This window comes from Pipistrellus hanaki, assembly GCF_964339955.1.
Source record: "Pipistrellus hanaki genome assembly, chromosome: 5".
Taxonomy (NCBI): domain Eukaryota; kingdom Metazoa; phylum Chordata; class Mammalia; order Chiroptera; family Vespertilionidae; genus Pipistrellus; species Pipistrellus hanaki.
This window is the reverse complement of record NC_140507.1, coordinates 44,807,410-44,825,035: the sequence shown is the minus strand read 5'-3', so window position 1 is coordinate 44,825,035 and position 17,626 is coordinate 44,807,410. Positions and strand designations below refer to the sequence as shown.

The window sequence follows — 17,626 nt, the reverse complement described above, 5'->3', positions numbered from 1 at the left end:
AATTCAACTTCCTATAAAAAATTAAAAATTGCAATAAATAGATACTTCCTTAACATGATAAAATTAAAATTGCCAGATAAATTACACATATGGAACTATGTACTACAATTATTTGTCGATATAAAATTAGAACCTTGGGTATCCTATATTTTAATTTGCTAAACTGGCAAAAATAGATAAAACGTACATGCCTCACCTAAAGATGGTTCTTACTTAATGGAAAAATAGTAGAATCATTTGCACTGAGGTCAGAAATACGGCAAGAATTTTTAGTTTTCAGCTTCTTTGTTGCAAACTTTGAATATATCCTTTAGAAATTTTTTCCAGCAAGTAGAATTGTCTTGGTTATGGGCCACAGAATTATGCTGAATAATAAAAGTTGGAAAGACTGAAGAAAGAAATACCACTATAAAGTACCTCAAGTTAAAAAATAATCAATAAACACTATCCAAACACACTCCAAAATGTAACAGCATCAAGAGTCTAGAGTTGGTAGCCTTATTACTGATGCAACGTGAAAAATGTCCCCTGATGCTGACGCCTAGCCAATCATTACAGATTGTGCATGGATCACCATCAAGCTCAGTCCGAGACTCTTTAATAGGGGCATCACTAGTCAATAAATACTTTATTCTTCCAATAAAATTGAATCATGATTATAGCGAATTCAAAGTCCAGGTTTTTCTAGGAAACATAAGTAGTAAAAGCTACATGATCCAACACCCAGGGGCCAAAAAAAAAAAAAAAAAAAAAAAAAGGAGGGGGGGGGGGAGGAGAGAATCAGTAGTACATTTATGCTATATTTTTATGTTTAGTGTGCTGGTTGAAACTACAGGTTCTGAAAGAGACGGGCCTAAATTTCAACCCTGATATTTCCATATTTACTCTGGCAAGCAAATGATCTTCAGTTTCTTTAAAATGAATGGTTGTGAAGGTTACTAGCAAAGATCTTGCAAAACCCTTAAGAGCAAGTGCAATACATGTTAGCAATTCATAAGAGTGTTTCAGAAAAAAACCAAAACACACGACAATGCATTTATTACGTTAACATCTAACATATGTATATTCACCACGCACACGGAATAGGACGCCTTCCTGGGGACCCCCCGGTCACCTCCCCTGCCCTAAAGACCTGCAGGAACAGCCTGGGTGCTGTTCGCAAACCTGATGCACCTGGGACTCAGGACCCTAAGATGCGCACCCAGAGGCAGAACCCCGCAGTTTGCAGAAAGGGCGGGCGCAGGGCGGGAGGGAAAGGTGGCGTCAAGAAGCCCTCCCCTGCGGACCCGGGACCCGGGACCCGGGGCCGAGCCCGCGCAGCCCGCCAGCCCGCCAGCCCGCTCGGGCCGGGCGGTTGAGCCTGCGGAGCAGGTGCGCGCGGCCCGCCCGCCGCCGCCGCCTCCCGCCCGGCGCACGCGCAGGCGCAGTTAGCCGTCGCTGCTGGGCGGCCGCGGGCGGGACGCGGCGGGGAGAAGCTGGGACCAAGTGGCAGCGACTCGGACTTATGAGCCGCCACCGCCGATCACGGGCCCGCAGGACAGGTGCGTGGGCTTAGGCCACCTCCCCGCTGTCCCTTGCGCTCCGAGGGGAGGATGAGGAATCGAAATCATTGCCTTTGCCCCCAGGAAGAGGGAAGGGGGGAAGGGGTGGGGATGCACCCCGCTCTTTGGGGACCCGCCGGGCTGAGCAGGCGGGGCGGGGGCGGGAGCGGCGCGGCGCTGGGCGGGGGCCCGCGGGGCGCTCCTGGCGGCTCTCCCGGCCTCGGGAGGAGGAAGAGGAGCCCGGCGGCGGCGGGGTTTGGTGCCGCCAGGGTCCGTTGGGTCCCGCGGAACCGCCGTGTCCACCTGCTGCGCCGGGCTCCGGAGGACGCGGGGTGCCGGGTGCCCCCGAGGTGAGGTCCCGGAGCCGAGGCCGTTACCCCAGCGGTTACCATTCCACCCGTTCCACGCTCGAGCCTGGCCGCCGAAGGATGTAGAGGGGAAGCGGGAGGTCCCCGGGGGCGCTGCTGTCCCACCCGCTGCTTCTCCCCAAAGAGAATCGGCGCAGCCTCCGCCACCCCCGCCCGCCCCGCCCCGGGGAAGGCGACGGGACCAGCCCCCGGGCCGCTCCCTGGATGCGCTGCTGGGAGCCGGCGGCGCCGCTGGGGATCCGCCTGGAGTTGGGCGACATCCAAAGAAGCCCCAAGGACCAGAGGCTCATTATCTCCTAAAGCCTGTTTATGATCCAACAGACGCTTTGGCCGGTCTCATAACATTTCCCCAAGTAACAAGGAGGGGGCCGTTTGCTTGGGATTTAAGAAGCAAAGGACAGCTGAGCTCTGTACCGGGAGAGAAAGGAACTCCAGTCGCCACAGGAGGCGGGGTGGGGTGGGGAGTGGGGGGAGAAGTCTCAACTTAGGAAAGAGTTCATTTATATGGAAACGTTTTGATGCATAAGAGCCATTAAAACCCCCGTCTAGCCTTAAGATTTTGCCGGCTTTAACATTTTACCTCTCGCTAGGTCACTCCATCACTCTGGGTAAACCCTCCTTTGGGTGAGTGTAAGTTTGATTTCTTTTCAGTTTACACAGTTTTGCCTTCAGATCTAATTGGTTTGATATTCCAGTCACATTTACACCTTATCCCTAAATCCTTAGAACAAAGTATTCTATATTCCTTTTTTAAAAAAATATATTTTTATTGATTTTTTTACAGAGAGGAAGGGAGAGAGAGAGAGCTAGAAACGTCGATGAGAGAGAAACACCGACCAGCTGCCTCTTGCACACCCCCCACCGGGGATGTGCCCGCAACCAACATACATGCCCCTGACCAGAATCAAACCCGGGACCTTTCAGTCCGCAGACCGACGCTCTACCACTGAGCCAAACCGGTTTCAGCGTATTCTATATTCTTGATAAAGTTAATTATTATGTGTGTAAATGGTGTATATTGATGGCTCTGAAAAATTGAATAGTGCAGTAAATAGACTTATTTCTTGTTTAGTGCTCTTAAATAGAAAGCTAGAAGTGTAAACCTTAATGGACCATTAGGCCATTTAATTTAATTAACCCTTTTACGTGACCAATGATAGAATAGGCCCAGAGCAGTTTTAACCCGTTGCCTTTTTATTTTTAAAAAATATATTTTTATTGATTTCAGAGAAGAGGGGAGAGGAAGAGAGACAAAAACATCAATGATGAGAATCATTGAACGGTTGCCTCCTGCACACCCCCAACCAGGGATCAAGTCAGCTACCCAGGCATGTGCCCTTGACCAGAATTGAACCTGGGACATTTCAGTCTGCAGGTGGACACTCTATCCACTGAGCCAAACTGGGTAGGGCTAACCAATTGCCTTTTAAAAACTAGGACTAGAAACCTTGCCATGGTGCCAGTTCAGTGTGTTTTCTATCATCTCATTCTGTAGATGAGTTCCCAAAGCTGAATGACAACTAAAACTTTAAATAATAGTGATTTTCAAATACTGCTTTTGAGGCACACTAGCGTTGGGTAAGTCTCCAGCCAGCCATTAAACCTGAATAGCAACAAGGCATAAGAATAGCTCATAGGAAAGCTTGAATATGTTAAATAGGCGAGTGTTGAAGAGAATGACAGAAATGAATTTTAAATGGGCAGAATTTATGCTGGGAACTACAGAGAACTATTGAACATTTTTATAAACAGCAAAATAAGAGTTGCTTTTTAAAAGAAAACTCATGCAAGAAGGTGGAGGATGGATTTGAAGATTGGCAAGACTGGAATTGAAGAGGCATTGTGGGAGTTCTCCTTTTCAGAAAGCACGGGTTCTTTTCCCATCCTTAAGGCTGTGGCATGGGGACAGAGAGAAACTAAATACATTTATGAAATACCCAAATGTATTTAGTTACCAATGACTAGTTTTAAGATAATGGTTGAACTGGAGGTGTAGTTACTGGGAGAAGGGAATTAAGGAGCTAGAGGAGCAGGCTTGAGAGGAAAAACCAAGAACAAATTAATGGAAGCTTTGGGACATCCTTGAAGATGGATAATGATTTGAAACTAAAGAGGAAGTAACCTCTGAACTGTGAATAAGATTTGAGAGTTTTAGCTGGCTTTTATAGCTAGAAGCCAAGTATGTTCTGCTAATTACTGTAAGTTTAGTGTCTGATACATGCCTGGCACATAACTAATGATCACAAATATGTGTGAATGATGAATTTTATTACCTACTGGCTAGACTCCCCTGAATTTCTGGAAACATTGGCTATCACCAAACGAATACATTCTGTGAGAAAACAGCTGCATTTTAAGGCGAGTCTTGCAGCTTCTTTGGAACCAGGCTACCTGCCAGCAGTGTCACTGTTACCTGCCCCTCCACCTCATTTGTGATCCTTCAAAGTGAATTTTTTTGAATACCCTTTAATTTTGGTAAAAATTTGTCCACTTTTATTTTTGTGATGTAGTAACACAAAACTTTTTAATATTTCTGTTTATTATCTTTTCTAGAAAAGCAAATTATGAATTGAGTTGTTCAAATGCAGCATGTCCATAGAAAGATTGTGAAATAACTCATAATCAGAGATGTTTTTCATAAATGTAGAGTAGAATTTTAAAATATGATTGATTCTCCATATTAAACCAGAGCATAAAACAGCAAACTTCCTAGACTATTATATTCCTATTCTATAGAAATGCCTTCATTGTGCTAAGTTTCAACAATGTTCTAATAAACTTAAGAGCACCAATATCAGAAGCATCGCCATAACTACTTCATCTGTCATAAAACCATAAAGACATCTATTATGTAAGGATTCAGTTCATAAATTTTCTATGAGTTAAATTCCAGAAAGATTTTTACCTCCAAGGAGCTTGTAGACTTTTATAGTGAATGCTCCTTCATTTTATTTCTGTTTTCCCCCAATTGCTTAAAGACCCTTACACCAAATGTATTGCTGCTATACTGCTAGGAGAAAATCCTCCTGGTTGCTTAGAAACATCTGTTTACCTTCTTCCTTTTCCCCTCCCCCTATCATTTATGCATTCATGAATTTATTTCATAAACATGTATATGTACCTATTTATCATGTTTCAGCAATATTTGGGACACTATGAATACAGAAATGATAGAAAATTGCAGTGCTGGGTGAGCTTATATTTATGTCTGTTTTTTTGTGTGTGTTTTTTTTTTTGCAAGCTACTCCAAGCTGTTGTTTTGGAACTATGTAGAAATAGTATAATCCTAAATAAATAAGAAAATGTATCATTATAATGTTTACGTAAAAAATTAGCAAATGATGTTATTTAGTCAATTTTAACTTTAGCGTGTAGCTATGGTTTTAAAGCCCATTGCAGATTTATTCACGTATTCAGGATTTCAGTTCTCATCATTTCACTAATCCCAGACCTTCAGTAGTTTCTCACTTTTATAACATTAGATCCAGACTCCTTGGGCATTTTGTAGCACTTTGTTGCCTAAACCTCCAGAAAGTTCTATTTCCCATGATTATTTCTGCTATTATGGTTCTTTCCCACTTTTTGCTGTATTCTTTAAGGAATTTTTATTATTTCTAGGTTCTTCTGATTTAGGAAAATATACCCAGTTTTTGTTAACAAATGTATTCATAAATGTAATTCTAAAAAAAAAAGCCACCTCAGGCCTCACATGGTTTCTGGAGTTCCTGAGGAGTGGATGGCTATGATGGTTAATTATATGTGTCAACTGAACCACAGTGTGCCCAGATATTTGATCAAACACTGTTCTGGGTGTGTCTGTGAGGGAGATTTTGAATGAGATTCTAACATTTGAATGTTAGGATGAGTAAAGCAGGTTGCCCTCCCCAGTGTTGGTGGGCCTCATCTAATCAGTTGAAGGCCTGAATAGAAGAAGAAGAAGAAGAAGAACAACAACAACAACAACAAAAAACAGAACCCCTCCTGCCTGTAGTTAGCTGGTACTTCAGTCTTTTCCTGTCTTTGGACTCAAACTGAAACATTGGCTCCTCTTGGGTCTTGAGCCTGCTGGCTTTCAGACGGGAATTCACACCATTGGTTCTTCTGGCTCTCAGGCTTTCAGACTCAAGAGTAGAAATGCAAAACAAGCTTTCCTGAGTCTCCCTCTTAACTCCACTACACACCTAACTCCAAAGAAAATATTATCTAGTATTGTCCCCTGGAAAAAGAAAAACAACTTGGTGATCAGCTAGCAATCTCTCCCACACTCTGCAACAAATATTGGGGATCCTGTGATTGTCTTTTTATTAGTGATCTAGCTACCTCTGCTGTGAAATTGAGCTTTACTTCAATACCAATAAATGAACTGCACTTTATAGTTTGTGATTTGGAGTTCTCTGTGGAAATTTATTAGGGCTTTTAGGTGATGTTGGTGAAGTTCTTTGAGGTATATAAGTCTGCTTGGTCTTGGTTTTAAAAAATTAGGGAGAATGGTATTTCAGTGGACAAAGTTACTTATACTTTAATTTGTTATTGATTAGCCCAGAATCAATGCAGAGAACTTACATGAGATCAATGATACATGAAAATGAAGGCACAAATGTTATTTGGTGATTTCAGCAACTTGTATGGAGTGAGAAATACACAAGAGGCATAGAACCCTGGGCTTGCTATCTTTTATATGTTTATAAGGAGGGAAGATGGTAGCATCACTAAATGTTTTACCTTATACCATATAAACAAATGCTTGCTGCACTTAAACTGCATAGTTCAGAACAACCGTATAGATCAATACAGAAATAGAGGACCTGAACAATACTAGGTGTACTGCTTAATAATGTGGATTTTTTTCAGTAGATGGAGTTCCACATATGTTGATATATATGCGATTTGATATTTATGCTATTTTGTTGTACTGATAGCAAGCTTCAAAACTTCATATGTCAAATTTGCTGAAGGTGTTAACATCATAGATATTTTTATGTTTAAAAATGTCAAAATTTGTGCCAAAAATAAGAGCATTTAGGGGAAGTTTTAATTCATTACCATATTTTGAAGACAAGTGCTGCTGAATACTTTGGGAAGCTTATGGTGAACATGCTCCATCTCAAGATACTTGTGAACACTGGTTTCAATGTGATGATTTTGACGTGAAAGACATCCAGGTCAACCGAAAAAGTTTGAAGACCAACAATTACAAGCATTATTGGATGAAGATGCATGTCAAACTCAAAAACAACTTGTGGAAAGATTAAACGTTGCTCAGCAAACAATTTCGGATCGTTTACAAGCAATGGGAAAGATTTGAAAGGAAGGAAAATGGGTGCCACATCAACTGAACAAAAGACAAATGGAAAACTGAAAAGTCATCAGTAAAATGTTGCATCAATGGCACAAAAGAAAGTCTTTTTTTGCATCAAATTGTGACTGGTGATGAAAAGTGGGTTTATTTTGAGAATCCCAAATGCACAAAATCTTGGGGTGATCCAGGTCAAGCATCAACTTTGACTGCAAGGTCAAATCGATTTGGAAAGAAGACAATGCTCTGCGTTTGGTGGGATCAGGAAGGTGTGCTGTATTATGAGCTTCTAAAACAAGGTGAAACCATTAATACTAATTGCTGCCGACAACAAATAATCAATTTGAACCATGCTTTGATTGTGAAATGACCAGAATGTGCCAGAAGACACAGCAAGGTAATTTTGCTTCATGATGATGCACCAGCACACTTCAAAACCAGTTAAAGATACGTTAAAAGATCTTGCCTGGGAAGTATTAACCCACTCGCTATATTCACTAGTTCTTGCTCCTTCAGATTACCACTGTTCCAATCGATGACATACACCCTTTCTGAGCAGCACTTAAAAAAAAATACGAAGAAGTGAAAAATTGTGTCTCTCAATGGTTTGCCTCCAAACAGGAAAAGTACTATGGAGACGGTAACCACAAATTACCTGAAAGATGGGGGAAATGTGTAGCTAGTGATGGACATTACTTTGAATCAAGCACTTTTGATGTTTCTCTTAAAATTATTGTGTTTTCTTTGATTACAAAATCCATATTATTATCCAATACATCTAGTACTATAAACTATTTGGACATATTAGGACTCATAAAGAACACTCCACCTAAAAACAGCAGAAAGAAAAATGGATCCCAATTTATTGAAAGAAAGGATAATATCTTTCTCTAACTCTTTTAAAATATTTAAGAGGAGGGAATAATTCTAGACTCATTTGATGAGGCAGCATTACCCTGATATCAAAACCAGACAGAGACTCTGTAAGAAAACCTCAGACCAATACCTTCTATGAATATTGATGCAAATACATTCCTGTCGCTCGCCTGCTGTTGATTTTATAAGGGGGAAAACTGCCTGGAAGCTATGCTTGGTGAAGAGGAAAACCCATCTCAGCGTCGCATTCCCAAACAGCCATCTATCATCTTGATCTTGTCTAACACAAGTCACTATTTTAGTCCAGCAGCATAAACCAGGCATATTTTACTGGTGCAGTGCAAGTTTTTTCAGGATCTGCCTCATGACTCTTCTTAGACCTGTGGTATTCATTCAAAGAGCATTACATTTGCCCTGTGGAGTCACTTTTAAGATTCAAAGCTGCCAAAATGGACCCCATGTTTTACACAGATGGCTGGAAACTCCCCTGAGTCTCCCTGTGTTTAGAGTGGGAATGGGGGGCGGGGGGGAGGGCAGAGCGTAACTGCTCCCAGGTTCTCCAGACTTTTCTTAGATCCTCCCAGAGTTTCATTTAGATGTGCATCCCAGGGGCCAGAAATCTAGCCCCTTCCTTGTCAGGGCAGGGATGATCGCCTCATCTCTCGGTAGTCCCAGCCTGATAGTCCCAGGCTGAGATAGTCCAGCCTGTGATGGTCCCAGCCTGTGGTAGTCCGGAGCCTGTGATAGTCTCAGCCTGTGGTAGTCCCAGCCTGTGGTAGTTCCATCCTGTGATGGTCCCAGCCTGTGGTAGTCCCAGCCTGTGGTAGTTCCATCCTGTGATGGTCCCAGCCTGTGGTAGTCCGGAGCCTGTGATGGTCCTGGTGATGCTGTTTGGTCTGCACTCAGTTGTTTGCTGTGTGCTTTTGGTCTCTTTCTGATGAATGACAACTGTCTTAAGTCAACACCACTTTCTCCTGTTTCTTTTGCCACAGACCCCTCCTAATCCACTCAGCTTTTCTAAAGGGCCTCCCATAGCTAGAGGTAAGCAGCTGCCCTGCTTGTCCCATTGTGATTAGTAGTGTACAGGTTAATAATGGCGAATTTTGTAATGAAAGAAAACACGATAATTTCAAGAGAAACATATTCCATGTGCACAATTAAAATGACCAGAGTCTTCCTGGGATTTATTCTTTGAATGTAAGGATGGTTCAACATATGAAAATCAATCAACATAAGATACTATATTACCAGAATGAAGACAAAAAACCCACATGATTATCAATTCATGCAGAAAAAGGTTTTGACAAGGTTCAGCACCCTTTTATAAAAAAACTAGGAGCCCAATGTATGAATTTGTGCACCTTGAAAGGAACTGGGGGCTGCAAAGCTGTGGCGAGCACAGGGGCAGGTCTCAGCCCATCCTCCGTGCCCCCACCCAAACCCTCTCACCATGGCCCCAGTCCCCTATCTGCCAGCAGTCCTGCTCCCACTGCCACCAATCCCACACATTGAGGGCGCTAGCCCCATTTACACCCTCTGACAGTGCCCAGAGTGAGTGCACGATGGACCATGGCATGTGGGAGCAAAGAATTTTCATTAACCACCAGAGGCTTGCCCCCGTGATAATGACTGTTGCACCACCTTGATCTGGTGCCCCTGCTCACCTGCTCCACCATCCTGCCACAGCCAATGCCCACAATGTTCTGCATGCATCCCCTGGTGGTTAGTGCATGTCATAGTGACTGGTTGTTTGGTTGTTCTGCTATTCAGTCTATTTGTGTGTGTATATATATATATATATATATATATATATATCCCTAATATTGTGAGATAGTGTGTGGGTTTTTTTGTTTATATATATATATTTATATTTATATATATATATTTTGTTTATATATATATATATATATATATATATATATATATATACACTTAACAAATATGAACAAAAAAACCCCACACACTATCTCACAATAATAAAGGCCATGTATGAAAAACTAACATCATACTTAATGGTAAAGCCTGAGAACTTTTCCTCTAAGATATAGAACAAAATAAGGATGCTGGCTTTTGTCACCTCTATTCAACACAGTATATGTTTCCCCCACTGTCTGAAAGTAGATTTTTTCCTATGAAAACTTTCATAAGTCAAACTGATATAAAGCAAAGGGTACCCCCCACTCTTTGAAAATGGGATACCTATATTGGAAGTCCTAGCCAGATCAAGTAGACAAAAAATAATAAGACCTCCAAATTGAAAAGGAAGAAGTAAAATTATCTCTATTAACAGGTAACATGATCTTATAAGTAGAAAAACCTAAAGATTACACACACCCACACACACACACACACACACACACACACACACACTACTTGTTAGAACTAATAAAGGAATTGTAGTTGCCAGGGACTTAGGAGATGGAGGAATGTAGGAGTTCTTTGATGCATATGATTTTAGTTTTGCAAGATGGAAAGAGTTCAGCAGATTAGTTGTATAACAGTGTGAATATACTTAACACTACTCGACTGAACAGTTAAAATTGGTTTAAATTATAACTTGAACGTTATGTGTATTCTACCACAATGAAAAAAAATTTAAACTGCACAGATTAGTTACTTCAAGGCTCCAGGCCCGGCAATATCTTACTTATTCATTTAAAAAATAATGTGTGACAAACCTCACAGTTTTGTTTGGTGCTTGATGGCTTGTTCACCACATAGTGTAATAGATTTTAAAGTAATAGACTGAACTTCATGATGTAATTCTCAGTTGCCAGCTGGTGTATCACTGAATAATGATAGAACACTGAAGAATTAAGCAGAAACAATTAGGTCTATATTTTTACTACTTTAAAAAAAAAGAATAAATAGCAACAACAACCTTGGAATATATCATTTTCTTAATGGCAACTGTTACAGAACTGCATTATCTATAGAACAGTTTGTGACCACTTGTAGTTTATTCTTAAGTATTTCACTTGTATAGTAAGGTAGATATGGCTATTTCTGGGTAAATATCTTCATAGTTCAATACTATTAGTAATCTAAATTTTGGGAATTTCTAGGAGGTTTGAAAATGCATGCTGTTAACATTTTTGTGATTTCTTTCCATTGCTTTATCAGTAAACATAATAATGCAGTGGGTAAAATTAAAATAAGAGATAGCATGGCACATTGATGTAATGTTTCTGGATGGTTTCTAATCATGTGACTTTGACCAGTTTTTTAAATCTTTCTGATTCCAGTTTGTAGATTAGAAGTGATAATGTCTGTCCTGTTTATTTCCTGGGCTTCACATTAATTCTTCCATGGCGGGGCCAGTACACCAGAGCTCATACAAAGCACTCAGGACATTTTTATCCCCAACAAATTAATAATTAAGAACCTAAAGTATGTGTTCATTTTGAAGAAAATATGGGTCTAAAGTGATTTTAATGTTCATTATTACTGCTATTATTAATTTATGCATTTCTGTTTTACTCAAATGTTATTGATAGTCAAGCAAAACACCTTTACATTGTATAAATCATGAGAGGTTCTTAAATTTTTAGAACAATGAAGCTTTTAAGGTTATTAACAATTAATAAGCAATTTGCAAATATACTCATTTCTGTGCCAGTAAGTGAAATTTAAAAAAAATAAAATTTCTTGTTATTGAGTCAAACTGCCCTCCTTCGTTTACTTCCTATCCCAGTTACACTTCCTTCTTCTTTTTTTAAAAAAAAAATATATTTTATTGATTTTTCACAGAGAGGAAGAGAGAGGGCTAGAGAGTTAGAAACATCGATGAGAGAGAAACATCGATCAGCTGCCTCTTGCACACCCCCTACTGGGGACGTGCCTGCAACCAAGGTACATGCCCTTGACCAGAATGGAACCTGGGACCTTTCAGTCTGCAGGCCGACGCTCTATCCACTGAGCCAAACTGGTCCCGGCTACACTTCCTTCCTAGGATTCAGAGAGCTCAAACTCTTCTAACAAATGACAGCATGCATCATTTTTTATTGTCTTTGAACATAAAGATTGTGTCATTAACATACCTTTTAATAGATTATGTTCATAATATGGTAGATCCGAGTTGATTTAAAAAGCGTGTTTTCATGGTTTTCAACTTTAAAGTTAGAGCCAAGGATCTTCAGAAGAAATCGAGGCAAGCTAGCCCACACATCCATGTAATCTTTTGATCTCAATAGCAACGGTCCTAATCAGTTGAGTTAACTATATGGAGAAAAAGCTTTGTATAGCCTAATGATTCTTTTTTAGAAACAGCTTTATTGATGCATTATTTGCACCTTCAGTTTAATGTGTGAAAGTCAATGGATTTTAAAATAGTTATGCAATCATTATCATATTCCAGTTTTAGAACATTTCAGCACCCTTCCTTCTCCTCCAAACATTTCTATCCATTAACCCTTTCTTTCCTCTCTTTTCACTAGGTAATCACTAATTTATTTTCCATTTCTCTGGATTTGCCTGTCTTTTTAATGGGAACATAGACCCTGTGGTCTTTTATTACTGGCTTCTTTTACTCAGCTGACTGTTTTCGCAATAGAAGTGTACATATTTGTTTGGTTTTTAAGCTGTGATTTGATTTCAGCCAAAGACTATCACATTAAATTGTGATAAAAGTCTTTTTCTTTAATTTTTGGTGTTTATCGATGTATTTTGGCTTTATAATGATAAGATTTTCAATTGTATGTTTTTATACACATACCATGTTCTAATAAATAAAGCAACTCGAACATTTAGGAAAGAAAATGGGGTGCACTTATTATTTAGTTTGATGATCACTGTTATCTATATCTTGAGATTTGTGGCACTGGCTCTTTGTTTTTAGAGGCAGGCCTGCAGCTCTAGAATCTGTGCGATCGAAAGTTGGTATTTCCACATGGTCAAAACATAATTTAAGTAATTTTCTTAATGATTTGTTTTAAAAGCCATACTGAAATAAAGGAGGTATTAAGGAGAAATGATTTCTTTGTAAGTATACTTACACATATTTTTTTAGAACTTAGTTTTATTTTCACAAATAACTTTTAATTTCACAGATAACCAGTATGCATTTCCAAGGCTTTTGGCTATGTTTGGGTATTTTATGCATCTCAGTTAATGCAGAATTCATGGAAGATGATGTTGAGATGACAGACTTTGAAGAAAATCCAGAAGAGACTGATGTTAATGAAAATGAACTCTCCTCAGAGGTAAGGTTATTGAGAAATCAGTTGTAAATTATTTCTTTACATGATATATAGGAGAGACTAATCTCTTAAGATTTACTTCAGTCAAAGTAGTCTTCATTTTCTAAATAAGCAGGAAAACATGCTTTCCCCCACCTATTTGTTGCTTAGTGTTTTAGAGTGCCCATGAACTACAGAAATTTGTGCATGGCACTTAGCATGGTTTTATTACTAAATAAATATGGGAAAGTTTTTACTAAGAAAATAGTGAGAGTTCATTACTGGCTAAATAGGAATAAGTGCTTCTAGCTAAGAGAAAGGTTTTTAGTCTTATTTCTGACACGGCCAGCTCTCCTTAGGTAAAATAAAAGGTAGTACTCTTTGCAGTTCTCCTAGAAGTAAAGTAAAGTAGCTTTTTTTTTTTTTTTTTTTTTCCCCTCACGTGTCTTGAAGGAAAAGAAGTATTAAATAGGAGGATGAGTTAGAAAAGGAAGTGATGATGAGGTCAGCAGTTAGCAAGTTCAACTGTGTTTCTGTCTTAGCATCGATAAGATGTGCTGTGAGGTGGTGACTAACAGGAGACTGAAAAACTTGGCAGAGATTTTTATGTCTTGAGAATCCATAAGAGCTTTCACATTGAGGACCATTCATTTGTACTAATAAAAACGTAATATGCTAATTAGACCGGACAGCTGAAAGGCCTTCTGGACGTCCTTCCAGACGACCTTCTGGATGAAGCCAGGGCTGCGAGGGCCGAGGCAAGCCACCGTGGCTGCAAGGGCCCAGTCCCTTGCACGAATTTTGTGCATCGGGACTCTAGTGTATAATATTAGGACAATCAGACATTTTTAAGAAATATTTTTGATGGTGAGAGTTGTATCGTGCCAGCTGGGCTTAAAGGGTGAGAGTAATACGCAGTTGTTATAGACTCATTGTAGAGGTTTCTACTTGCAAATGCAAGTGTTGTTCAGCTGTTTAATGTGAATATTCCCTCTCCTGTTAAATCTTAAGCCCTACAAGCACTTTCTTTTAAAACATAGTTTTATGAACCACAGAAAGTAAGTACTACTGTGTTTCCCCGAAAATAAGACATCCTCCAAAAATAAGACCTAGTGCATGGAAAGATAAGACATCCCCTGAAAATAAGACCTAGCGCAACTTTGGGAGAAAAAATTAATATAAGACACTGTGCTATTTTCGGGGAAACAGGGTAGTAATCAAAGTGCTAATGACTACCACAGGGTCTTTAGAGGTGAACATTCCAAACCAATTGGCAGATACCTACCCCTCTTAACTATAGTTAATGATAATTTGAAAAGGTGATGAAAAGCGGGAAAGAACAGTTGATTTTTGACTCTTCTAATTGTATGGCATGAGTAATCAGGATACAATAAAGTGTAAATAAAGGGCAAAATGCACTGCTGGCGATGTAAAGGGTGGTCTAACGGAAGAACGAGGCCTCTGTGACACCACTGCACAATGTTCCGTTGTGCCAAAAACAGAGAGAACAGGTAACTTCATAGTCGATTGAATATTTTGATAGCAGAATCTTGACCCTGTTGACAATTATGTGGAATCTTGTTTAATCACTTATATGCCATAAGTGTCTACAGATGCACGTGATGTACCTTTTAAATTAAATTCAAAATATTGTGGCAGTTAACTGGTTAATTACTGATTTTTCTTCCTTTAACAGACAAGAAATGTTATACTATTAGGACAGGACAGGGACAGTGAAAATAGAAAAAGTACTTCTACATCCTTTTCTCTAAAGGCTAAGACAAGACATCTCATAACTAATCATATAAATAAAATCATGAAGGCTGATTCAGAAAGGACCCAGATCTATCTGGCAAAATTTAATAATTTATCAATTCAAATTATCTCATGATAATTTGTCAGTAGATTATCTTTAATCTTGTAAGTTCTTTTGTTGGTATGTTCTTTATAGTGTAGTGGTTAAGTGTACAAGCTTTGGAATAGGACAGCCTGGACTCATATCTAACTGGAAGACAGTGGGCAAATTACTTTGTCTCTCTCCTATAGTTTTACCATACATGGAATGGGCACAACAGTACTTTTATCGTAGAAGTATGGTGAGGATTAAAAGGCCACCGTATCTCTATCACCACCACCTCATCCATCATGATCATCATCAGAGCAGCTCTGCAGATAACTTGCTTTGCAGTGCTTTCTCTAGTGAATATTTTTGTTTTATAGGTTCCTAATCTTTCAACCGTGTCAATATTCTGTAGTCACATATCAGTGAAATTTAAGAGTCAATTTTAAACCAGCCTACATGCTTACTAAGTTCCTTATCTTGTATTTTTATTGTGCTATTTGTTTTACTTCTAATGATTTATATACCCAAATATTATAACCTGTTAGAATTCTTTTAAGGCCATGTCAACTGTGTCATGAGGCCTTCTCTATTACTTCCTGTTCCTTCTGTGTTAGAGGAAGCAGTATATCCTCTGTATATCCTTGCACATATAGTATTTTTTCCCGTCATCATATCGCTCATATTTTCTTGTATCTTTTCATCACCAGGATACAAAGTTTTACCTATATGTCCATTATATAATAAGTTCTTAACTAGTGAGATTATGTAACTAAAATATTTGTGAAGATGAATAACTTTAGATTTTTAAAAATTATTTTCTAGATTAAATATAAGACACCTCAACCTACAGGAGGAGTATATTTTACAGAAACTTTTGATAGTGGAAGGTTGGCTGGGTGAGTAATCATTTAAAAGGATGGTTTTCTTTACTTGATTTGTTTTTTTGAAAATATTGGTTATTGGCTTATGAATATTGCCCCTACTATGGAATTAAAAAAAATTTAAAGTGCTTTATTTGACAGTGTACACCAGTATCTTAACATATTTTTGTTATGGATAGAAATGTTTAACTTAAATAGTTATTTATTTACATAAAGAAAATTAAAACAAATGAATTATGATTATAAAGTAAAAATTTATAACTTTCTTCCCCCTTTAGCACAGATATTAATAATATAATTTTACATGACAAGTTTAATTTATTCTTCTATTCTAAATAATGGTGAAACAATAAGATTTATTACTTATTGATTACTATATGCCAGACACTGTCCTGAATAGATAGGTAAATACTACCTTTATCTCATTTTATAGGTGAGAAAAGGGAGGCCTAATATATCTTACCCATGATCATACAGCTGATTGCAAATATAACTAGCCTTGCAGGATGATGTATACATATCCGATTTAGCCTTTAAATATTTACTTTTGAGTGAGAAGTAACTGTTGGATATTCTTTTATTGTTTTTCTAATATGCATTGTATCTATAAATTGCGGTTTTATTTTTAATGCTATACATTTGCTTTTACCTTTATTTATAGGTGGGTTTTATCAAAAGCAAAGAAAGATGATACAGACATGGATACTTCCATATATAATGGTAAAATGTTTATTTAAATTTTATTAATATGACCCATAGTTCACTAACTTTTGAGATTATATTTATATGAAATATGTATATGGGGCCTCAGTCTTCACAATCTAACACTCAGTCTTTTGTCTCTTTTCCAATATTTCCTGGAGTCCCTGGGTAATCCATATTTAAGCCTCCAATATCAGATTTCCTTTGCAGGACTATTTATTTATTTATTTAATTTTTTTATTTATCTGTATTGCTGAATCCACCTCGATCTCATCCCCTCCCCAGGCCTTCCCCGCACTACTGTCTGTCCAGGGCTATGCATATCTAGATATATAAAAGCCTAATACGCTAAGTGTTGAACCGCTCAACTGTTGGACCAGTAGCTATGATGTGCACTGACCACCAGGGGGTAGATGCTCAACACACAAGCATAGAAACATGGAACAGACTGATGAATCTCAGAGAGAAGGGGGAAGAGCGGGAAGAGATTAACCAAAGATCTCACAAGCACACCAGAGGCCTGGACTGCACAGATGGGGCCAAGACCAGGAGTCTGACATCTCCTAAGGGGTCTTGGATTGTGAGAGGGTGTAGGCCTGGCCGAGGGACTCCACTGGTGCACAAATCTGTGCACCAGGCCTCTAGTATGTATACAGGTAAATTGGTTAATCTCTCCCCTCCTCTCTGCCTTCCCTCTGAAATTCATCAGCCCGCTGCATACCTCAATGCCTCTGGATCTTTTTTGATCATCAGTTTATTTTGTTCATTAGATTCCACATATGAATGAGTGAGATCATGGGATACTTGTCTTTCTCTGGCTGGCTAATTTCATTGTACATATGATTTTCAAAATAAAATTTAAATCCCCACAATAACTTCTGCAAAGTAAGAAAAATAGCTGTTGAATACCATGTGTTTCAAAATGAGGTGAACTTTACATTT

General features: G+C 38.9%; 1 protein-coding gene across 2 annotated transcripts in view; it reads left to right on the top strand.

Annotated features, from left to right (window-relative positions):
* Positions 1-1,430: 1,430 nt before the first annotated feature.
* Positions 1,431-17,626, top strand: part of CLGN (calmegin) — a 37,469-nt gene continuing 21,273 nt past the window's right edge. For both annotated transcript variants that reach the window (XM_084884250.1, XM_084884251.1), the window contains exons 1-4: positions 1,431-1,541; positions 13,130-13,282; positions 15,924-15,997; positions 16,644-16,702. In XM_084884250.1, the coding sequence (XP_084740376.1) occupies positions 13,139-13,282; positions 15,924-15,997; positions 16,644-16,702 (277 nt within the window). In that variant the 5' untranslated portion in view covers positions 1,431-1,541; positions 13,130-13,138. The remainder of the gene's footprint in view (positions 1,542-13,129; positions 13,283-15,923; positions 15,998-16,643; positions 16,703-17,626) is intronic.